Source organism: Rissa tridactyla, chromosome 1 (assembly GCF_028500815.1).
Source record: "Rissa tridactyla isolate bRisTri1 chromosome 1, bRisTri1.patW.cur.20221130, whole genome shotgun sequence".
In the NCBI taxonomy this organism is placed as follows: domain Eukaryota; kingdom Metazoa; phylum Chordata; class Aves; order Charadriiformes; family Laridae; genus Rissa; species Rissa tridactyla.
The window spans coordinates 179,027,461-179,051,299 of record NC_071466.1 but is presented as its reverse complement, the minus strand read 5'-3'; the positions used below and the strand labels follow the sequence as shown (position 1 = coordinate 179,051,299).

The following is a 23,839-nucleotide window of genomic DNA, read 5'->3' as shown; positions in this document are numbered from 1 at the left end:
CGCACCTTTCTGTGTGCGCCCCCAGGAATTACATCCTGCAGTGCCATTCCCCGCAGCCAACAAAGCTCCTTTTCTTGAGCAATGATGCCTCTGTTTTGATTCTGTCAGGGTGGTTTCCCAAGATATCTAAGATTCCTTCTGATTCAATGACTTACCAGTGGGCAAAAGGCCATCTCACTCTATTTTCATGCCTTCCAGGATATTTTTGATAGCAGGGAGCCCAAGGACAAATATTCTGCATTGAAAGTCTCTGGCCTCTGAACTGGTTGCAAGTTGGTGTGCGGTGAATTTTCCACTTGGATAGACCACAGCTAAATATGATGAATACTAAGGCTGAGGGTTACAGAGCCAGCTACAAGGTTTAGCTAGACCACTCCATGTGAAATGAATAGCAGTTATGTGGACAATTCTCTAGCTGGTTTTAATTAGACAATATGGGTGCAAGCGTGGACATGCTGAATAGATAGATAATAAAAACAAAACCAAATGCAAAATAGTTTATTCTTACTTTTTTTTTTAGATTGCTAAATCTCTACTGCAGCTGTCATGAGCCAAAGCTGCATGTTCAGTGCATCACATATAGGATTTTGATAATCACTCCCTAAGCTAAAGCTAAGCCTCCTTTGCACATTTGGTCATAGTCTCAGCCTATGTTTGTGCTCTTGCTGCCTGTTTTCCACCTAGCCAGCAATCTATGCTTGGCTCCCCTCACCTGGACTCAAACCAGCTTGGGAAACGAGATCTCCGGTGCTTTTGCCATGGGGCTTGTGCAGCACATGAATGGGTGCTTCCAGCAAAGCTGTGGGAGACTGGCTTGCCACCCTGTGCTCCAACCGCTTGGTGACCAACCTGGTGGTTGCGGTTGCAACCGACCTCCCTGAGACACCGTGGGGTATAGCGGCCCCTGGACAGGTGGGGGTCTCAGGTGGGAGACAGAGGCTGGCAACTGAGCCTGCCTATGTCCAGATTTGGGCTCAGCACCAGGAACCAGGAGGCTTCCTTGGCTACCACCCTCAGCCTGGACCAAACAGGCTGTATAGGTATATCCCACCTGTCTGAATGTACGCACGGTTGTGCCACTGTAGCACCTGCACTGCTACAGCCTACCCTAGACTTCCACTATACAGGCTTAAAAATTAATAATTTAAGGAAAACAAAGGAAAAAATTAATTTAAGGAGCTCTTGATGATGCCAGCTAATGTGGCCATCTATCCAGAAAGAGAAGATTATATATGCAAGTTACAAAGAATGTTTGCAAACATTATCGTTAATGTGCACACCTTATCAACATACATTGATTTTATACGCATCCTTTAATTTAAATAGCTTTGATTTTCTGTCTGGAAGACAAAAGAGAACATTAATAGCCATCGCTTACTGAGTTTACAGAGCTGTACATTAGCTCCTCTAAAATGATCTTCCGTTTGTTATGCTTTAAATATTAATACTTAAAAGAATATTAAAAATGCTGGAAACCTGAGTCAGGTAGACACTATATAAATAAATTGCATATTTGATACTAATTCACCCTGTTACTTCCTATCATCCTCTATAAAATCGTATACTTCTGGCAAAGCTACCAACAACAATCTCTGTGTGCCAGTTTATTACCTGTATAGATATCATTATTCCCCTGTGACAGCAAAGTCAAATTCAAGGCATTTTTCATAAACTAGGAAAAATTACCTTTCCAGTGACATATGACACAACCTTCAACTACTAAATGAATCCAAGAAAAATTCTCCTTTGGGAAAAGACCTTGCACATGATTTGTCAGCCTTAAAAATGTTTTTTGAGAAAGTTAATTCTGAGAGGCTTAACAACCAAGCAGTGTTTTCTGCCTATATTTAAACTGTCCTCTGCTGTGATGCATTTGAGAATCAAAACTACAGAAAAAAAAAATTTGCTATATTTTAGCTGTACAAAGACTGTTAGGTCCTCACGGTGAGATCTGAGACCTTATTGGAAATCTCATATAAAAATCTTATTTGTAAATGTCACGTCGTGATTTTCAGCACCGAGGTGTTCCAGGAGATTGATGCTGCGATGAGGAGCCTGAGGAACGGAGACTAAAACTGAGGTGAGATGTCTGGGGATTGACAGGGGAGTTAAAGTAGGATGAAGTGGTTGAAGCAAAAAGCATCAGCTTTGGGGAGGACAAAAGGATATTCATAAAAAGAGCACGCTCCTTCTAAAATCTCACCCAGATTTAACCTTCCTTCTGCTGTTGATAAAGATGTGTCTGTAAAGCCCATTGGCACCTGGGCTCCTTAGTGCTGGTCCATAGGCAGGATGATAACCTACAGATGCTACTACTGACCTCAGTTACTGAGATGGGGTGAATGCATTCTGCCTGCCCACAGCTCAGGGAGGGTTAATGAATGGCTTAATTGCCTCCCCTAGCTGAGATCAAGCTGCAGATTTGAACCAGCTGCTGTAAGAGACGGCTGCCTGGGCATCATGGGGCAGCAGGTGGTGAGGCTGCAGGCTGCCCTGGAGAGGCTTCAGAGATACAGGCTGACAGGAGTGGTGGAAAAAAGCAATGTGGAGAGGAAAACTGCCAAGCAGGAAGGTAGGAATCTGCAAAGGAAGAGGGAGAGATAGGGAAGGATGACGTGCTATTGCTTGTTCTAGACCTGGCAGGAAAGAGCACCTCTGTCCATCCCTGTCCCACCTGGATGGGCTGGGCTAGAGGGTCTGAAATTAGGGTAGAGGCTCGTAGCTGAGTTTGCAGCCCCTTCCATCTACAGGGTGTGACTTTGAGCTGTTTGTTATCTGTGGGGACTGTCTCTCTTATGGTTGGCATGGGATGGGGATGCTTGACTTCACTGTAGGCACATGCAACAGGCTTCTGCTGCCTTGGTGGGATTCAGCTGTGCAGCACAGCTTGGTGTGTGCGGAGACCCTGAGGCTACCTCTTATGGCACCTGTGTGGCACTTGGTCTCACGTGGGTGATCTTGCTGAAAAACGTGTTGGAGCAGTCTGAGCAGCATGGTGTTTAACACAGCTAAACCCCTTCATCCCAGCTGGACCACAGCTCTTCCAGGTGATGCGATGCTATATAGATATACAGATACTTACCATGCAGCGTAACTAAAAATACTGCAAAGGCAAGGCTCTGGTGTTTACTGAAGCAGGGTGACACTGTTAGTCTTCTCTATCCTGCAGTCTAAGAAAATTAAGTTTGCCGTCTGCATATGCATATAGTGTTAAAATTGGAATTTCCAGCGCTCTGGAAAACTTGCATTTCAAATAGGAGTAAAACCCTGGACGTGTGGAATTATTTATGTACATAACTTTTCAAAAGCAAATTGAGCAGCTCCTTCATGAAGGGAGGTATGTGGGTAAAGATCGGTCTAAGGAGTGGGGCAGGCAAGGTGGTCACGCTCCTAATGACTCCGTCACCGGCTGATTCTTGAGACATGGGTCGTGGTGAGTGTAGCTGCTGGCGAGATGGTGGGACTCCTGACCAGCTGGGGCTGGGGGACCTCACGCTTGATGTCTTCGGTAGGAGGCCAGGCCAGGCAGAAGCAGAGCTTGTGGTGTATGTATGGTGTTTCTGATGCAGCAGAGGCTAAAAAGCCCTCGTAGAAAACAGAACCCCGTTCTGTTAAGTATTTCACAAAAAATAACAGAAGGACATTCTGTACGAACAATAGTTGCAGTCCTGGATACCCTGTTACTTTTTTCTTTAGGGTTTTTGTTTTATGCCATTACACATGCTCTCCCCACTTAAACTTTATCTGATGCTTTTGCAGCATTTCAGGATTTCAAGAGTGTAAGAAAAACCCCAAGCAAACAAATATTCAAAGTCCATTTTTAAGCACATGGCCGCTCCTCCGTCCAGTAAGTGCAACTTTCAGAGAGGCAGATTGCTAGTGCACGTCTTCTGGTGCCGGTAAATATGTAGAAGTACCTGGTAACTGATCTATGAGAAGGTTTGGCTGGGAAAGGGTGGGGAAAGACTGATGAGAACAACTGATGCATGGTGGAGTCATGCAGAGACAGCTGTCTCTATAGCTGTATCCTGAGCAACTGCTGAGATGCGAGCACAGGGTGAAAGCTCTCTCGCTTGTTGTGTGTCATTCTTCACTCAACCTTATTGCGACTGCTTTTCCCCCCTCCTGTCCTCTCAGTAGAGAAGCATTTGCCCAGCAGTGTTTTGCAGTGGGTGGCTGTTCAGCTTACAGCAAATTTTGGAACGTGACTGGCTGCGCCAGCAGCTGCTATCTCAGTATTTCCATGGGGTGTAGCATCCAAACACCACACAGGCATTAATAGCTCTTTTTCCTCAAAGGCTTTCCCACTGTCCGAAGGGATAAAGCTAGCAAAGGGGCACGGGAATGCAGGGGTTATGAAAGAAGGCTGTGACTGTACCAGGAAGTCAGTTGCTGAGTTTTTTGCAGTCGGGGCTATTTTGCTCTCTGTTGGACCATCCTTCCTACTTTATTCTGTTTGCTTGAGCTGAACTTACCGTGTTTGAACTTAATCAAGCCTCAGAGAAACTGCTGGACACTTACGTACTTGTTGGCAGGGTGCATATGCAGGGGAGTTTACTGGGCTTTTCATTCTTGGGAAATTTCTCTGAACTCACTGAACACGCCTGCTGTGGCATGTGCTCCTGTGCAGCTCCCTAGTCTCTTTCCATCTAAATAATAGCCATATCTGATCATGGGAAACTGCATTTTCCACTGTCTTATATTCTCTGTCGTTTGTTTTATCATATGTTTTAAGGACTTAATCTAATTTTGGTAAAACCCAAGGGCTACCATTTAAAAGGATTCCCTTCCTTACCAGCAAGATTACCTGATACAGGACTACTTGATTTGGTTTAAGGCATTTTCAGGGATGATTTATTTTCCTTTATAAGTCTGTATATAGTGAGAGAGGATGCAAAGGAGCTGGCTAGCTAAAAACCAGAATTTGTAAGCTTAAAGTGGTTTGTTGCTTTTAATGTGCATGCAGAATGAAGAAAATGTTTTGTTTGGGGGCTTACAACATACGAAAACTTCTTTCTCGTAGCTTCCAAAGTTGTTTGCATTAAGAAAAGCAACTAAAAGGGTTAACAAAGTTAAAAAAAAGGACTTTTTAAAAATTAGAAATGTCGGAAACATTCTCTCAGCTCCTTTCAAGAAGACAAAGGGAACATAATTCCACTGTCCACAGTTCCTCCCAATAATGTATGAGGATGCATTTGTTCAGTTCTGTAAGGTTAGGGGACAGCTGAGTTATTAGTGCTGTATTAGGGAACTGTGACCACACTCCAGCCAAGTCTTGATCTGAACGTCCTTTGCAGTACGTATGTCCCCTGACACTTTTAATTTTTTGTATACGTTTTTGAATGTCTGGGCTTTATCATCAGCAGAATCTGAAGCTGCTGTGTGCAAATCCACCCTGAACTTCACAACCGAGTATGCTATGATGTTGTATCTGATTGCTCATCTTTTCTGAAAGTGGGATTAGGGGGAGTTTACAATTATCTAGCTTTACTTCTCATGGAAAGCTATTGCAAAACTAATGGCACTAAGATACAGGAGCATTTTTCTTGTGGCAAAAATCACACAAGTCGGAGCTTGCCACTTACATTTTCCAAGATAAGTTTGATGATTATCCTGTAAATGAGCATTGATTTTTTTTTTTTTTTTTCTGTAGATCCCATTACTTTCTATCCCAGAGAGATTGCTCTGTCTTCTTGCATACCTATTATAAATGTATAGCAAACATTTTCTTCGTACGTTATTGCTTTTTTCTTAAAAAAAGACGCCCTAAATCCCCAAACCCCAACCTCCTCCCTTCCCCATGATGCTCTGAATGCGAGATCCTGACTATTTTTAGTACAGCGGGAGATGTGTGTGCTTTTATAACTGTCTGACCCACAAGGTGGCACTAAAGAGAAAAGTGACAACTTGGCTAATAAAAAGTGAAAACCAAAGGCAAAATGCCATATGCTGAATCAATATTATTTTAATTAGGAGCACGCTTCCTTTATTGTCAGTTAAGTTTTATTTTGTGAAAAACCTTAAAGCTATATAGCAGCAAAGATGGTTCACTGCCCCCATCCCACGTCAAAAGTTAAGTATTAAAGAGAACGAATGAGACATAGGTCATCTACTTATCACCGTTCCAGAATCTCAAGGAGGATAATTGTGATCAAAATGTAGTTAATTAATTTTCTTCTCTAGGGAATAAAGGAATTCAAATGAACTAAAAGCTGAAATCTTCTTTTCAGTTATTAGTCATGTTGGTAAGAGATACGACACGAGGAATTATTTATCGTCTGCGATGTGAATGGGTTTTCTACTGGAATGTTTTGCTTGCTTAATTTTTATGCCTTTGCTGTTGAGTGCTCTGGTCTTATTTCATAAACAAATTATTTGAAATGATATGGTTCTGTGATCAAGAATTTTATACCAACAGGGGTTAAATCTTGCCACTTTGATAATGAATTCTCACCAAAAACATCTTAATCATTAAACTCCTTTTGAGATCCAAGTTACAAGTGAGTGGTCAGATTAACGCTTTTCTAACAAGAAAGTAGCAGCTGTGACTGTACTGTAGACTGCTGACCTGAAGCTTACAACATAATTAAATAAATTGCCTCAGAGTAATTTCTAGAGCTTTATAACCAGACTAGCGATAATATCTTTATTTCCTCCGAAATGTGTGCTTATGGGATCAGTGCTATGAAGGGCAATAGGGGGCAGGAGTTTACTTGCAGAGACAAACTTAAAATAGTACCAATGCATTAAGAAAATAAATAAATATCTTTAAAGGGATTCTAAAATATTTTTCTGTGATGTGAGCAGTATTACAGAATACCTGGTAGTGTGCTCTGGGATCCACCAAATGATCAGATGTATTGGTAATGTACTTTGATGCTTAATGAAACTGCAACTTTGCAGCCACCCTGGAAATCAAACGTAACCCATGTGTAGCCTGAAAGACTGGAATCTAGAATGACTAGGGAGGATATCTTCATGTATTTTAAGCATTGGTTAAAGTTTAAGTGCTGCTGATGCATTCAGAATAGTTTTATCACTGCAAGCAGTTACTTTAAACAAAAAAAAAAAAGAAGAAAATCAATAACTGGTAGTCTACATTCAAAGACCTCATTCGACTGGTTCACAATATTCATTGCGTGAGGAAATAAAAGCATCTGTTCCTCAGGATCCCAGTAAAAGCAAACCCAGGCAAAATTTGGCCAAGATGAGCACTTCTGCCCATTCAGCTGAACTCCTCACCCCTCTTGTAGTTTAGCCTCCCTTTTTGGGACTGCCTTTCGGCACTTGCTCCATTTTAAAGGCTAGCCAGAAGAAAGCTACATTTCAGCATGTACCAAAGTATGTGCTTTCTTGGAATCAATTATAAAAACACGGCAACCATAAACACATGCTGACCTGCTTCTTTCCAGTCCTCCTTCAGTGACAGTTTGGGCTCAATCAGAACTGAGACTGAGGAATTTCACAGTGATTCGGGTTGTAGAAGCTTGTTATTGGCTTTGCAGATCATTCTTCTCGAAGGATTGTTGCAAGCTGTATTTCCCTCAGCTGTAAAATTTTGGGCACATTCCTTTTAAAAATTGTCTATTTCATACTCACCCAGGACATTTGGCAAGTCACTGATTCTGAAGGTGATTTGATTGGGAAGGTGAAAATCCGTGTGCATATCCTTACAATAACTCAGGGAGTCCACAGGAGGATACAACTGGTGATGGGGGGCTGACAGTCACATACTCTCATAGTGTCTACTGGACGGAAAAAGGGGCCCAAGGCAGGTCATGGTTAAGCACAACAAATGCTCCTGCATAAGGAGGGACTGTCTAGCTAAGCTAAATCAGGAGACCCACAAGGGAACATCCGTATTCTTTCCTTGTAAAATGAGAAATGGGATATTGAAAGAAACAAAAGAGCGCGGGATGTTTATGCTGCTCCACAAAACACCCTAAGCTCTCTCTGCATTGACAGCCACTACCAGAAGCCTGAACATGTACTGTACAGTTAAATGGACAAAAAGACTGTCCGCTGATTTTTTTAAAAAAAGTGTTTTAAAATAAGTTTTAATGGAAATAAACCCTTGCCTTGCCCACTATCGTGCCCCTTGTATTTTTCAGTGAAGAGGTGCTGAACTAGCAGATAAGACACGATCTAGGTGTGGAAATGTTGGTTCCTAACGCAATCTGGAGTTTCTACAAATTCTTGTTCTCCCCCTGAGACTAACTTCTTACCACTAATTGATTCCCATTAGCCAGTTTTAAGTGTAATTATTCAGTGAAAGAAACAAACAGTATTATATCTGTGCTCTGCACCCCACTACTAACAACATGGCATTATTGAACTTGTGGAATCGAAATGGCTCATGCTTGAAAAAAAAAACACCTTCAAGAAGCTGTGTTTAAAAACACCGAGGGGGAAAAAAAAAAAACACCTTTGTAAAGAAACTGAAATATACTTTAACTAAAACTGATAGTGGAGAATGAGGACACTCGTTTTCCTTCTAAATTGCTGCTGAAATGAGGAAAAAGAACCGAATGGAAAAAAAAAAAGAAAAACTAGTTGCTGAGTAGATGTGAATAAATATGAAAACAGAACATCCGGGGAAAATAATGCATCTCAGCCACCTAATTTGGAAATTTAAAATATTTAATTCTCATATGAAAGTAGATATTTTTATCCTAAAAAAAATTATCCCAAAAAAGTTGGCTTTTGAGTAAAAAAAGTGTTATGATTTTGTATGGTAGTACTGAATAGTTGTAAAAGGATTGAAAGAAAAAGGAAGAAAATTCCACAGCAAAGGACGACGATGGTATGATTTCAAAACTCAGGGTGAAGGGGAAGCAGCGGGTGGTCACTGGGGCCAGGTGATACATAGGCAACGCTCCATGTTGATGCCTCCTCAGATGTTCCTTTCAACACGAGAGGCGAGCAAAAAGAGGTGATGATGAGAGAGAAAGGAGGGAGGAGGAGAAGAAGATGCAGATTACTAGGGAGACCGTCTATCCTATGGTAAACTTTCAGCTTCTCATTAGATAGGACTTTACACACTGCCTGGTCCAGCACCATGCCCCTTCCTCTTATGCCTGTTCCTTTAGAAAAGGAAAAATAACGCTTGTCCAAGATGAAGCTGCCTCTAGTCATCTGGCCATCTCTACTTATAAACTAAATATAAATATTGCTTAGTGCTACTGGGCTCAAGTAAGAAAGAAGGCAATTTGTACAGGTGGCGTGAGTGTGAAGGAGCAGAGGAGAATGATGGAAGAAAAGTTCTTTTCACAGAATCACAGAATGGTTCGGGTTGGAAGGGACCTTAAAGATCATCTAGTTCCAACCCCCCTGCCATGGGCAGGGACACCTCCCACTAGACCAGGCTGCTCAAAGCCCCATCCAGCCTGGCCTTGAGCACTTCCAGGGATGGGGCATCCACAGCTTCCCTGGGCAACCTGTTCCAGTGTCTCACCACCCACACAGTAAAGAATTTCTTCCTGATATCCAATCTAAATCTCCCCTCTTCCAGTTTGAAGCCGTTACCCCATGTCCTATCGTAACACCCCCTGATAAAGAGTCCCTCCCCATCCTTCCTGTAGGCCCCCTTCAGGTACTGGAAGGCTGCTAATAAGGTCTCTCCGGAGCCTTCTCTTCTCCAGGCTTTCCTTGGTACGGTTAAGCCAGCACAAATCATTGTGTGTCAGCTTGTTTTACAATCCAGTGTTTTGGCTGTTTTGGCTTTTAATTAGAAAGTGTTTCCCTTAGCATTTTTCTTAGCAGCAATTTTTAACCTAAACAGAAGGTGTATTCCCCAGTGCCATATGTTAAACCTGACATGTTACTGAAAATGTCTTCTGGAAAAAACCAAAACCACAAAATCCAAAACCCACTACAGGTAGGACCACTGCCCCAATCTGCTCCCTTTGGCCTACTTGCCAGCCTCAGGAGGACACAACGGTCCCCTGTTAGGCAGTGGCACCTCTCTGGGGAATTGATCATAACTTGCAAAGCCAACAGATGATAGGTTGCTAATTTTCTCTTGGCTTCTCTGGCAACCTGTCGTGGCCTGGAAACAGTCATTCCCCAGTCTTCCACCATTTGGTCTCAAAGACAGCAGCAAGTAACAGCTACACGGAAGCTGCGTCTGTGGGAAGTGAATAGTTCATAATACTTCAGGACGTCACCTTATTGATGTGTTTTGACCAACATGTCAGTAGGCTATGAAGTGTAGTCCATTTTAGCACTCAAACAGAAGGGATTAACAGCTATGGGTACCCTTGACTTTGAAGTATGCACGGAGAATCCAACTATGACCACAGAAATGCCTGACTGAGGCTGAAAGGGTCAGTGGAGCACTGACAGATGTGGGCTGGCTAGGTCTTTTTTCCCTCTAATTCTTCCCTGTATAAATTCCAGTTGTTTCTGGGCTTCGCATAGATGGATATTTTCTGAGCCCTGCACCATGTTGGGTTTTTTTTGTGTGTGTGTGAGTGGGGTCAGTATGATAAAGTCTGTCTGTAAACCTTTGATAGACCCAGATGAATGAAGGACGGATCACTCGGGTTAAAAGCAGAAAAAGTTAGGCAGCCTCCGAAAGCTCTAACGCGCTGATCCCTTGTTTGAGTGAACTGTACCCGGCTGCGTGATATACAAGGTTGCTCACTTATAGAGCTTTTCTTCCAAGACTGTAAAGCACCAGTGTGGATACTGAGAGATGTTTGCGGGCAATCTTAACGTAACATAAACCACAGCTTTATGAGGGTCTCTCATCAGCTCTTTGCTGGCCACATATATATATGTGTATAAGCTGATATAGAATTGGGAACTGTGCTGTCTGAAGTTTATCCATGTTTCTTCTGATACTTGCCTAGAGAGGGCCATCTCCGTAGCAATTCAGTTAAGGTGAAACATGCTCTTTTATTTTGTATGAGTAACTGAAACCCTATCCTATAAACTCATAAAATGTGATTGCATACAAGATGTTGATGGCCTAGGGGAAGTTCTAAACAACTGGGAGTCATCATCAGGATTTTGCTGAAAAAATGATCCATGATCTGATGTATTTTCCAATAGCCTTTGCAGAAAGACCAAAGGAGTCGCAAGCTTCAGAGGCAATACCCGTCTAATCCATGTGGACGTTTATAACCGTGGACAAATGAAAAAACCAGGAATTTTTCCCAGATGTACATAAATTGTTTCTTGGGAGCCCATGCCTTTGTAATTTCTCATCAAAATGGCTATATATAACAATCGGTACATAGAACTACTCGCAGAGTAGCATTTGAGAACAAATTAGTAAGTTAATACTTCCCTTGACCTGTATCTGGTCAAGCTACATTTTAGAAACCCATCATTACTAATATGAAGAGAAGGTTAATCTAGTAATGTGCAGTTTTAGAATGATAGATGAGTCGAGGCACATGAGCTATTGAACACTGTACCTAGCAGCACCTTCTTGTCATAAGTCTCCAGCCTGACAAGAAGCCCAAGGAGGGGTGGAGGGGGGGCTGCAAACCTCTCAAAGCCTTGTTTGAGTAATGGGACCAAAGTTGGAGGTGAATATAAACAGCCTTAGCTCCCGTCACTCATGCCTTGCTCCAGTATTTTGACTGTGCTATTTCAACTTGGCTTAAAAGGAATTAGCCTCATGGCTTCTTACTAGCATGCACCTTAAATCTTTTACATACCCTCTCTGATACCGACCCTTCAATTTATAGACTAATACTGTCAAAGCTGAGTTGTGTGACTGACTCCCTCAGCTGGTTGTGGAAGATCTCAGCCCGGCGAGTTATGCATTTGTTATTTGTATAGCAAGAAGGCCAGAATGATGCTCCCGTGCTGCCACACGCAGCTGTACATCCCTTTTTAAAAGTGGCAGAGCTGGTTAGCCCAACTGCCTGGCACCCACCGCTTTTCTCAGAAGGCTTCAAAAAAACCTCAGCCTGTGAAACTTGTAAGTATTCAATTGTATGTAATGAAAAATGTGATTAAAATATTTTTCATCACATTTTAGAGATCACATTTTATAAATGACGCTCAAACCGTTCCACCGTATTCCAGGCTACTTCTATTCTTGAAGCACATCATCCCCTGAATACCTCCCTGCGCTGCTGATGGGAACAAACATAACTTAAAACCCACTGCAGAAAGCGATAGAGGGAAACACTGCCTATTTTACTAATGCCGGATACTGACAGCCTGCCCACAAAATCTTAAAAGCACTCAGGCACCTCTTTTGTGCCCACTTTTAAAGGGTTTAATGAAACATAGAGAAACTGACATTTTAAACCTGTAGCTCTGGATGTTATTTTGCAGTGTCAGTTTGTTTCTTTTTTTTCCAAATCACACAGCAATAGTTTTCTACCTTTCTGCCTCAAACTTCAGTCAACAAATAATGAAGGCTATTTGCAGATAATAAAATGTTTCTTTCTTTGGCCTGTTATAGCAGGTGGGCAGCCACATAACACTGCAGTAAATATGTGGGAATGATAGTTACCGGAGCAAAATCTTACTTCTCCTAGGACATATAAACAAAATTAGCAAGTGTATCACCATACTTCTGATTAAAAATAGTTAAGATTACAAGCCTTCGTTAGACTGTGCTGCAAGATAAAAATGAAGGCTCAATTCCTGCCAGGGAGACCAGACCTATATATAATCCTTATATAGGAATATATAAGGAAACTGGTAAATTCCTTATACTTAAAGTGGTTTGAGTGTCCGTAAATGATCATTCGTATTCAGCAACAGCATGCAAAGTCAGATAACATTTCTAGAAGACATAGTAGATTCAAGGAAAACAGAGATCAGGCATTCCTTCGGGAAGTAAAATGGCTATCACATTTCACGAAACTCTGCGGATTTGCTTTGCTTATGGAAGTAGTATAGGGCTTTATTTTTTTTCTTTTCACTATGGAAAGTAAGGCCCTCATTCCGCAAATTGTTACGTATGTATTTAACTTGACATACAGCATATATTCCTGTGGATTCTACAGGACTGAATGCCGTGGATAAACGCATCTGTAACTGCTTACAAGATCGTAGCTACAGAGCTTCAAAAAAAGAAAATGAAGAGAGATAGTTTTTGAAGTATGCAAGCACAGTAAGGGGAACAGGGATGCTTTCAGACACTGATCTAGATCCCCGCTGTGTATATTAATTCTGTGTTTCTGCAGTCCTCACGTGCACAGGTTTGAGGGCAGGTGGCTGAAGCAGGCTCAGGTTCAGTAGTTCAGTTTCCCAGAGCGGAGTTCACTCCTAGAGCTACTCAAGCCAGGTGTTGGTGCGTTACCCCAGGCAGCACTTAACACATCCTTAAACCCCTCCAACTGGGAAGCGGGGTCTCGTACGCGCAGGAGGGGGAGCAGGAGTGAGGAGGCCGCCCTGGGGCCGCCGAGTAACGGCAGGGGGATTTCTGAAAGTCCCAGCCAACACTTAGAGAGTGATTTTTTTCTCGGCATATTAATCCTATCGATTTAGGTAGGAGTATTTATCCTTTTTTTTTTTTTTTCGGCTCCATCCCCACGTCAGTGTGACAGCGCTATTGTCGTCCAAACGCGCAGTCGGCGGCTCTTTATTAAGTCTATATAAACACGCCACGGCACCGGCGTTCAATATTTATGTGGAGAGCGCGCTCGTACGCCTGTAATCCCGGGAAGTCCCGCGGCTCGGAGGCTGTGCGGTCGCCCCGTCCCCGCCACAGCCCGGCTCTCGCCCTCCGCCCCCCCCGACAGGGGCTCCCGCCGCCGCCTCAGCGACCTCCCCGGAGCCGCCGCCTGTGACACACCAGAGAAAAGCCTCCCTCGTCCCCGCGTCGCCCCCGCCTCCCGCCCCCGCCCGCTCCCCCGGGGGCGCCGCCGTCACCGCCGGCAGCCGGAGCAGCCGCCGAAGCCGAGGGGCGGCGGGGCTTGCCCGCCTCTCCCCCCTTCCCATCCCTTCCCTCGCCTCTCCCCGGTGCCTATATATAGCCGCCTCTGCCCAAGCCAGCCGGGAGAGCGCTCTGTACCTGCAGGAGACCGAAAAGACAAAATAAGAGAGGAGCCGCTAGGAGTGACTCTCCGGAGCCAGCCCCGCCAGGAGGAGGAGAAGGACGGGCCCGGCGCCGCTGTCCGGTGCCACCGCCCCCGGTGCCGGGCGAACCCCGCGGGGGCGGCCCGACCTGCGCGGCGGCGCCGCGGCGCGCATGGCCCGGGCGCTGCCGGGGCCGGGCGCGGAGCCCGACCCCGGCCCCGGCGGCTCGGGGCGCGGGGGGAGGCGAGCTCCCTGCGGACGGCGGCGCTAGTGGGGGGGCCGGGGCGGCAGAGCCCTCCCCCTCGGCGCCGGGGTGCGCTCGGCGGCATGTGCTGAAGTGCCCCGCGGAAGCCGCGCAAGTTGCCTGCGCGGGGCCGGACGGCGGGGAGCGCCCGCCGCCGCCGGCTCCTGCCCGGTCCCGTCCCGTGCCGTCCCGTTCCCCCGCGCCCGGGGGCCGCTCCCCGGCGGGGCTGCTGGCGGCCAGGGTGATGCGGCTCGTCGGGAGGTGAGAGGCGGCACGTCCTCCCCGCCCCGGGCCGAGGGCCCCCCTGCCTCGGAGCCTCCCATGCCTTCGGGGCCCCCTCGGGGGGCGGCGGCCCCGCGGGAGGCGGGGGCGGCGCTGCCGTGATGGCCCTGGAGGAGAAGCGGGAGAAGCGCCCGCCCGTCACCCCCATGATGATCGAGGAGGAGGCCGCCCTACGGAACGGCAGCCGGGGGCTGCCGCCGGGCCCCTGGGCCGAGGCGGCGGGGCCGAGACCCCGCACCACGGAGCGGCACATCGCCGTGCACAAGCGCCTGGTGCTGGGCTTCGCCGTCTCCATCCTGGCGCTGCTGGCGGTGACCATGATCGCCGTGATGCTCAGCGTCCGCTTCGAGGAGTGCGGCGCCGCCGCCGCCGACGGCCCGCCGCGGGCCGGCGGCAACGGGAGCCTCTCGGGGGCGGCCCGGCAGCCGCCCAGCATGGGGCAGCCCCCCGGCCGGCCGGAGGAGGAGGAGGAGGCGCGGGGCGGGGAGGCGACGGCGGAGGAAAAGGAGGAGGAGGAGGAGGAGTGGCAGAGGCGGCGGGAGCCGCCACCCTGGGCCCGTCCGCGGCTGCCGCGGCACCTGCGGCCGCTGCACTACAACCTGATGCTGAGCGCCTTCATGGAGAACTTCACCTTCAGCGGGGAGGTGAACGTGGAGCTGGAGGTGCGTAACGCCAGCCGCTACATCGTGCTGCACGCCCACCGCATGCACATCGAGGCGGTCCGCGTGGCCGAGGACAAGCTGGCGGGCGGCGTGCGGGTGGCCCGCTCCTTCCTCTACCCCCAGACCCAGGTCTTCGTCGTCGTCCTCAGCCGCAGCCTGGAGGTGCAGCGGAGTTACAACCTCAAGATCATCTACAACGCCCTCATCGAGAACGAGCTGCTGGGCTTCTTCCGCAGCTCCTACGTCCTGCACGGCGAGAGAAGGTAGCGGAGCGGCCGCGCCGCCTCAACTCCACTCGGGACCGAAGTTGCCGGTCCCCACCCCACCCTCGCTTCCCCGCGGCAGCCGGCGCCGAACTTCGGGCGGGCGGGGCGGCGCTAGGACCCGGTGGGCCGCGGCGCCGCCAGGCGGGTGAGGCCGCGGGGCTCCGCGCCGGCCGGCACCAGCCGTTCCGCGGCGCGCTGACGGGCGCGGGGCCCGGCCGGCTGCCGCGGAGGGTCGGGGGTGGTGGTGGTGGGGGTGCCGGGTAGGGAGCGGCCGGCACGGCGGCGGGACGCCCGGCCGGTGGATGAGCGCAGGCCGGGCCTCGCCTCCAGCCGCCGGCTGCCTCGCCGGGGGTCCCCTCCGCCGTCCGGTCGCTCCTGCGGGATGAGGAGGCGGAGCTGCGACAGCTCTCTGGGGGGGGGCCGCTCGCCCTTCTCCGCTCCGCCTCAACGGCAGGGGCTGAGGGGGTGTGTCGGGGGGAGCGGGGGCGGGCGGAGCGGTCTCGGCGAGGCAGGGCTGCGGGGCGGCTTTGGGCCGGGGCCGGGGCGGGCCGGGGTCAGGCGGGGCCGCCGGCAGGTGAGCGGAGCGCTCCGCCGGAGCGGGCCGGGAGGGGGGAAGGCTGTGGGCGCCCGTCAGGAGGAGATGCCCCTGGGCGGCTTTTGGGAATGGACGGTGGTTACGGGTGAACTTCCAAGGGGGACAGGAATAAAACACCCCGCCCGCTGTGTGCATCTCGAGGCAATCCCGGTCTGTTGAATAAACACTCCCGCCGTGTCCAGCCACCCGGTGTCCTCGTGTGACACAGCCTTCCCAGGTCGTAAATAGCAGCCCGTAGGGGAGCGGAACTTCTCTGCTGTTGTGCTTTTATTTCGTTATTTGAAGCAAAAAGGCGGTGGGGTGTGATTTCACGGGAGCGGAATAGGTTTACACCCAGTGACAGCTGGTCAGTGCTCGCTGTTTTCACGCGGAACAAGGTTCGATTTTGATCCGTATTTACTCTTGCTTTTGTAGTCCTTGGGTCCCTGTCGAGGCCCTTGTTAAGATAGGCAGGGTCACCATGGAGGCCCCCGTCCAGGCAGTTACAGAGGCTTTTCTTTTTTTTTTTTTTTTAAAGTAGTTTTCTAACCACAATCAGGCTTTGTAATACAAAAGATGAGGTACGTCTCTTGATAGTTCTGGCATGGTTTAATAATTTTAGAATTAGTTTCTTTTTAAGCTGTCAGAGAATCATAGAATGGTTTAGGTTTGAAATGATCTTAAAGACCGTCTAGGCAGGGACACCTCCCACTAGACCAGGCTGCTCAAAGCCCCATCCAGCCTGGCCTTGAACACCTCCAGGGATGGGGCATCCACAACTTCCCTGGGCAACTTGTGCTTACTTTAAACATCCATGCAGTGACAGGTTCTCACTTTCTGAATCTTGCTGTTTTGTACTGTGACGCCAAGAGTTCATAGTTGAAAGAACTGGACAAAAAAGTCAGACAGAAAAAGAGCACTCACCAACTCAAATCAAAAACGCTTGTATTAAAATGTATTTTCGTTACTGTTGATTACTGACAGTTACTGCCAATTTTAAACTGCCCGATGTTAGAACCGTAAGCAGGATTGAAGTTAAGTTTGTGCGATTTGTCATCGCCGTGGAATAAAAGGGAAATTTGGAAAAGCATGGTTGTAGTAAAAGATGCAGATAAATTGCCTTTTATCACTAAGGAGTGAATGACTGGGGTAATCGAGAGTACTTGCAGACCTGTATGGAAGCAGGCAAATCTTACGACAAAATACTGCTGACAGCAGGGGGTATAATGCACTTTACAAATGCAAGAAATTATTTAAGCAGTTACTCTTGTGTATTTAGACTTTGTATAGGAATAATTGAACTGTCAAATAGGTGTTGCAGTGACATTTCTCCAGAGTTACTGTATTACACGTCAGTACCGATGCCCCAGTTATGATTTAAAAAACAACAGCAACAAAAGGCCTATTAACTTTTTGAATCATTAAGCTAGCTTAAGACATGGAGTGAAAGGTGATGGTAAAATGTGTTTCCCAGTACTCTTTGTGTAACTTTTCAGATACAAGTTGTTTTTTTTTTTTTTTAATACACTTGAATATAGTCATATTGGGTGAGATCCTTACCTTGTGTTAGGTAGCATTGTTATATTAAAATAAGTGTCATTTTTTTCTTTACCACAGCTCATTTATATTTCTTTCAGTGAAATGTTGTTTTTAAAACTGTAATCAGTGTGTGGTTAGAGTTTCAGGTGTTTAATAGAAGTCTTGTTCTTCCTTTTCAACTGTCACAGGCTTAACAACTCACTATAGTTTGAAGTAAATAATGCACATTCTAAAACAGGAAACTTCTTTGTTCAGAGCGTGCTCTTGCAGTGTAGCAGTTTGCATTTTGATTAATAACTCTTTTTTAATGTAATACTTATCGCCATTTGTACTCCTTAAACATGGACAGCTTCTACTATGATAGATAGACAGGCTTCTCTCATGCTCTGAGAGACCTTGATGTTCCAGCAGGACTTTAGCTTTTTGACATCTTTATATTCAATTAAAATACAGCAACATCGTTGGAGTAGCGGTTGCTATAAAAGGGTCTAAACCATCATTTTTCACTTTTGTTGTATATGAAGAGTGAATAACTCTGGCTGTGAGGCTTCATAAACATTAACGCCTTCACTTTGTACTTTTTTTTTTTCATAAAGTTAGTTCATTTTCTGTGGTCTTCACAGGTGAAAGTCATAAATCAGCCCGAAATGTTGATATCCGCATAAAAGTATTTATTTTTTTACTGAAATCTTTGCTACTTTAATTGAAATGTAAAATGGAAGTGACATGCTACAAATTTACTTTGCATTATGTGCCAGAATTTACTGGCAGTAATCAACAAACATTTAATACAGAGCTACTGGAGACTACCATAAGAATACGCGTGCACAATTTAAATGAACATCAAACTGGCATAAATGAAAAGGAAAAAAAATTTTCCTACATTGTGCAGACAAAACAAACAGACATATTCTTACATCTTATAACAACTAGGATGTCAAAATAGGTAGGTTGTTGAGGAAACACATGTCTTCCTTTAATAGATGAGGTGGAATTAAAACACCTGCAAATTACTGCCGTGGGTACGCTGAGAAGACAGGCTGCAAGGCTGTCATTCCCAGAAGTACAACTTTTTATGGTGATATTTTGGGGAATTGGAGATAAAAATGTCAGTGCCCAGAGAGGTGTGTAGAGATGGATGAAATACTCAGCCTGTTCTTCACTTTTGGCATGCTGTAGAACTTTTGTTTGTTTTTTCCTCCTAACAAATAGACAGACAATGTTTGTTGTGGTTTTTTTTTTTTTTTTCCTTTAAGCATGTGTAAGGGTTTAGTCTTTGGGAAGCAGTTTTTTTAACTGCTTTGTTGGTCGTGCTTTATGGCACAATAAGCAAATCAATGTTTGATAGTAATGCACATGTTATAAATATCACTGTTATTGGTAGTTGATGTATTTTTAGTATGAAATATTGACCTCCCAGTGTTTTTCCAGTTGTATGTATGTGGATATATCTGTCTATCTGTGAGAATACAGAAGATGCAGAGTTTACCAGGTTTTATTATCCTGGCGAAGGGATTCTTTCAATGGCCTAACACATAACAATTATTAAAAGACTACTGATAGGATCTCTGAGAAGTGGTGGTGTGGGGAAAGCTTCCTTATTTAGAGAGTGTCAGAATACATACAGTGTTCCCCAAGTATGCATTTACATGTGTGTCTGAGCTCGTTAGAATTGTTAATTGCAGAGAAAAGTTCATCATTCTTGCTTTATTAATAACAGGCCAGTACAGTTTTCCATGCTTACTTGAAGCTTCTGTTGATGTCTGTAGTTGTTTAGAGTGTGCCTAGAATGCAGAATCAGGTCCACTTGAAATACTTTGCATATAAATTAAGTTGCTTTGCTTCACTTAATTGGTTGATTTGGCTCTGTTGCACTAGTGTAAATTCACTGATAATATGGAATTTTGCTGGATTAACACTGAATACCTGGCACCAACTTTTTACCTTATATTTGGCAACCTTATGCAGAATTATGATTTTAATAATCCGTGTTTTATAATGAGACAATGAAAATGTGATATGATGAATTCCTTCAACAATTACTAGCCAAATAAGACTTTTTATTTTAGAGAAAAGACCAATGTTAATGGTTTTAGACGTGAAAAAAATTTTCAAATTTTTAAAAAATTTGCCTTATTTGAAAGAGGTGATAATTTCACTGTAAAACATATATCTAGTTCTATCAGGCATGGATGCACTATAGCAAAATAAAAGTGTAACGTTTCAAGAAGTCTATTTCTTCATTGTTTTTTTTTTTTTTTATAAAATAATGGCTCCAAAATATGTATAAAACCCAAGAAGTTTTGGAAAAAGTTAATTAGATATTTTATTTTCCTTATGGGCTACCTATTTTATTCTCCCTTCGCATTAGAGAGTATCATATTGCAGAGTAATGCTTATCGCCTGATTAATAATAGGTGCCACCATTTTCATTAAATCAAATCTATCCACCCATCTTCTTCCCTCAGAGGAATAACAGATGATTAGTCAGCCTCTAAAATTCTGATAAATGTTTACCTGGTATCTAAAATTGCGTGGTTGTTTCCACTGATGGAACCTTGGAAAGCGAGACGCGAATCAATAACTCTCAAAAAGCCTACATATGTGCTACCTTTACTTTTACGTAGCTGTCATTTTCTCATCTTCTGTGCCTCCAGAAATTATTCTTAACAAACCCCATAATTCAACCTTTTAGGTGTAGCTTCTTGTTTCTGCAAAGGGATCATTGCATGTGGGTTTCCTCCAATAAGTCTCTACCCAGAAAGGTTCCTATTCTTTATCTGGATTAAAATCTCTTTAGTTCTGAAAAACCAGTTACAGATTTTATTGTCAAACTAAAGCCTTCCCATTCTCTACAGTGGCATAATAAATGTCTTTTCCTCCTTCACAGATCTTTTCATAATTTGACCCATTAACCGAGAGCATCGATTTGTTCTGTATAAAATAACCAGAAAAGAAAAGCACGTGTAGAAGAACGGTGAACTACTCTCTGCTTGTTTAATCATTTGCTTATATTTGTATAAGCTCACAGAATGGTGTTTTGGATTTGTACTGTCACAGCAGTGCTGTATAGTAGCATGTCTCAGACCTACATGCAAGTGGTACAGAAGTAATCAGCAATGGAAAACAGTGACCCTCTTGAGCACATTCTGTGGCCGCTGTAAGTTCTCATGCCCAAAGAAAGGCAAAGTGCCCTGTTGGTGTCTCAGGGCAGAGTGAACTCCCTGAGGGCTGTTAAATCCTGGTTTGAAGAAGGACTGTGCTTTTTTTTTACATTGCATAACCAATAATGGCTAACTTTTTTTCATGTATTGATGAACAAAACTGCTAGAACCTGAAATTTGATAAAAGACGAGGGATTATTTAAGGCTGAAAGACAAGGGATTATTTATTTAAGGCCAGTGTGGTGTCTGAAAATTTCTAGGAAATTTGTAGACCATTACTTTATATCAATTGCATTGCAGTACAGGGACTAAGAAAGTGATAAAGCAGTGTTCAAACACTGTATATCTTGTACAGTTTGGTGTCATCCCCCATCCATCCCGCCCCTTAGACCACAGTAGTCAAGCAATGTCTTATTTGGTACATCCATGAATCAAGTACTGTGCACACTTAGTAATCGCTTTGTTTTTTTTGTTTCCTTCTTTTCTAGGTTTCTTGGTGTTACGCAGTTTTCTCCTACTCATGCCAGAAAAGCCTTTCCTTGCTTTGACGAGCCCATCTACAAGGCCACTTTCAAAATCAGCATCAGGCATCAAGCAACTTACTTATCTTTGTCCAACATGCCAGTTGAAACTTCTGTTTTTGAGGAAGATGGATGGGTTACAGATCACTTTTCACAGACCCCTCTCATGTCCACATATTACCTAGCTTGGGCAGTGTGCAATTTTACATACCGGGAAACTGTCACCAAGAGTGGAGTAGTTGTAAGTATTTCTAATGTTGTATCAAATACATTTTGTTATTTTGAAAACACTCACTTTTTGTAAGGGATCATAACATCAAGTACTTAAAGTACTTTCTTGATTAGCATTCCTAAAATTTGCCAGTTTATTTAATGGTAGTGTGTATTGTTGGGACCTTTTCTGAAGGTTTGTCTAACTTTTATGGTTTGTCTGATGCTTTTTGTAATTGCTTAGCTTAGTAGATGTGGTTGTCTGATGAAATGTTATGCTTTTAAACTGCCGTTTAACTTCACCTTGACTTTCTTGGGAAGTTTTCTCTTGTTTTTCCTGTAGCCTTTTCAATACCAGTGTCCGTGGAACTATTTATTAAAAGAAAGCAGTAATACTGGCAGGTTTTCCAGTCTCCTTCCTTCGGTACTAACATGTCCTTTGGTGTGCTGTGTGCTAGCTTAGGAGGCTTATAAAGTAATTTCTGTTTTAGGACTTTACAATCTATCAACTTCCGATGGAGGTCCAGGTTGATGGAAGCACTAACTTTCTGGAGCTGTTGTTTCCAAACATGGCATGGTTCCAGGAGTTAGGCCATGAAAAAAAGAGAGAAAATCCTTTATTTATGTCAGTTTTGTTTTTGTTTACAAATATCAAGCTCAGAACTGTGTAACAAGCCAAAACATAGATGAAAAATGCTGTCAGTTTAATAGAATATTTCACAGTGCTGTCATCTAGATTTTTGAGGTGAACATACAGAGAAACCCTTCCTTCTTAGTTACTGTGGATAACAAAACAGAGCTAGTTCTGGAAGCAGAAGGCTAGGTGTCAATTTAAGCTGTGTGTCTGAGCAAAGGGGGTGTTTACCTTATGCTTCTGCAAATGCTGTATGACTTTGTGCTGTAGCCTGCGGGCATGAGGAGGGACTGCAGGCTTCCCTTATGCAGCTGATCAGGTCAGGAAACTGCTCCATAACCACTTTTAGCTAGCCTAAACATTGAAGTGCTGTGGAGGGAGCTGATCCCACCTTCTCTGAGCCAAAGGTATTTTTGCCCTTCCTCGTGCCAGTCTTCAGATTTGTACCGCCGTATGATCTGGCTGAAAGCTGACCTGGAAAAATAAATGAAAGTGTGGTAAGTTTTCAACCAAATCAGATCTCTGATCCAGCTTTTTGTGAGAGCCCTAATACAGATTCAAGTCTGTGCTGAAGATGAAGGAGGGTGGACCCAGGACAGTCCTCTTTGTTACCATCCCTCATTTAGGCCGTACTGAAGTGATCAGGAAGTAAGTCTCGGTTTTCATAGAATCATAGATTTGTCTTGGTTGGAAGGGACCTTTCAGATCATCGAGTCCAACCATCAACCTAACACTGGCAAAACCCACGACTAACCCATGTCCCTCAGCACCACGTCTGCCCATCTTTTAAATCCCTCCAGGGATGGCGACTCCACCACTTCCCTGGGCAGCCTGTTCCAACGCTCAACAACGCTTTCTGTGAAGAAATTTTTCCTGATATGCATCCTAAATCTCCCCTGGCGCAACTTGAGGTCATTTCCTCTTCTCCTGTCGCCTGTTCATTGTGAGAAGAGACTGATCCCCCCCCTAGCACTGAGCTGTTCCATCAGATGACTCCAACGCTGCCGCTTGCGCGTCCGTCTCCAACCTACTGCCATCCAAATCCTCCCTGCACGCTCTCTTTTCATCTTTACAGGAGCCACAACTGGAACAGCTGGGTAGGACACTGAGGGCCTTTCACTCCTTTACAGCCCTTTCATACCATGGCCAGCAGACTATGACACTACCCTCTGGCCCCACGAAAGGCGAGGAGAAAGCATGGCTGGGAAGTGGATCTCTGAGGTGCTGTAACTGATGAGTGTAAGGATATGGGGACTGCTGAGGCCGTGCTTGTGAGTCCTAGTGGTTACCTGTGATGGCTGAAAGCCTTTGGGTTTGTGGGGTTGTTTTTGGTTGGTGGTTTTTTTTTTTTTTTGGGGGTGGGTGGGGGGGTGCTAGGTTGTTTCTCTGTCAGTTCAGTGAACTGAGTTAATTTAGAAAAGGATCTTACAAGTGCCAAAGCAAAGAAGTAAGCAGGGAGAAGTGGATGCCTGATTCTTAGTGTGCTACTGACAGATTAAACAAGAGGGATTGCTCTTGGGACGAGCAATTGGTTGCCTCTGGCTGTTGTAATACTCACAGAATGGTTCCCGTTGGAAGGGACCTTAAAGATCATCTGGTTCCAACCCCCCTGCCATGGGCAGGGACACCTCCCACTAGACCAGGCTGCTCAAAGCCCCATCCAGCCTGGCCTTGAACACCTCCAGGGATGGGGCATCCACAACTTCCCTGGGCAACCTGTTCCAGTGCCTCACCACCCTCACAGTAAAGAA

The 23,839-nt window shown here is 45.2% G+C and overlaps 1 protein-coding gene across 2 annotated transcripts in view; it reads left to right on the top strand.

The window, feature by feature from the left end:
- The first annotated feature begins 14,282 nt into the window (after positions 1-14,282).
- TRHDE (thyrotropin releasing hormone degrading enzyme) overlaps positions 14,283-23,839 on the top strand; it is a 232,588-nt gene continuing 223,031 nt past the window's right edge. For both annotated transcript variants that reach the window (XM_054188180.1, XM_054188179.1), the window contains exons 1-2: positions 14,283-15,443; positions 21,212-21,485. In XM_054188180.1, coding sequence (XP_054044155.1) covers positions 14,620-15,443; positions 21,212-21,485 — 1,098 coding nt within the window. In that variant the 5' untranslated portion in view covers positions 14,283-14,619. The remainder of the gene's footprint in view (positions 15,444-21,211; positions 21,486-23,839) is intronic.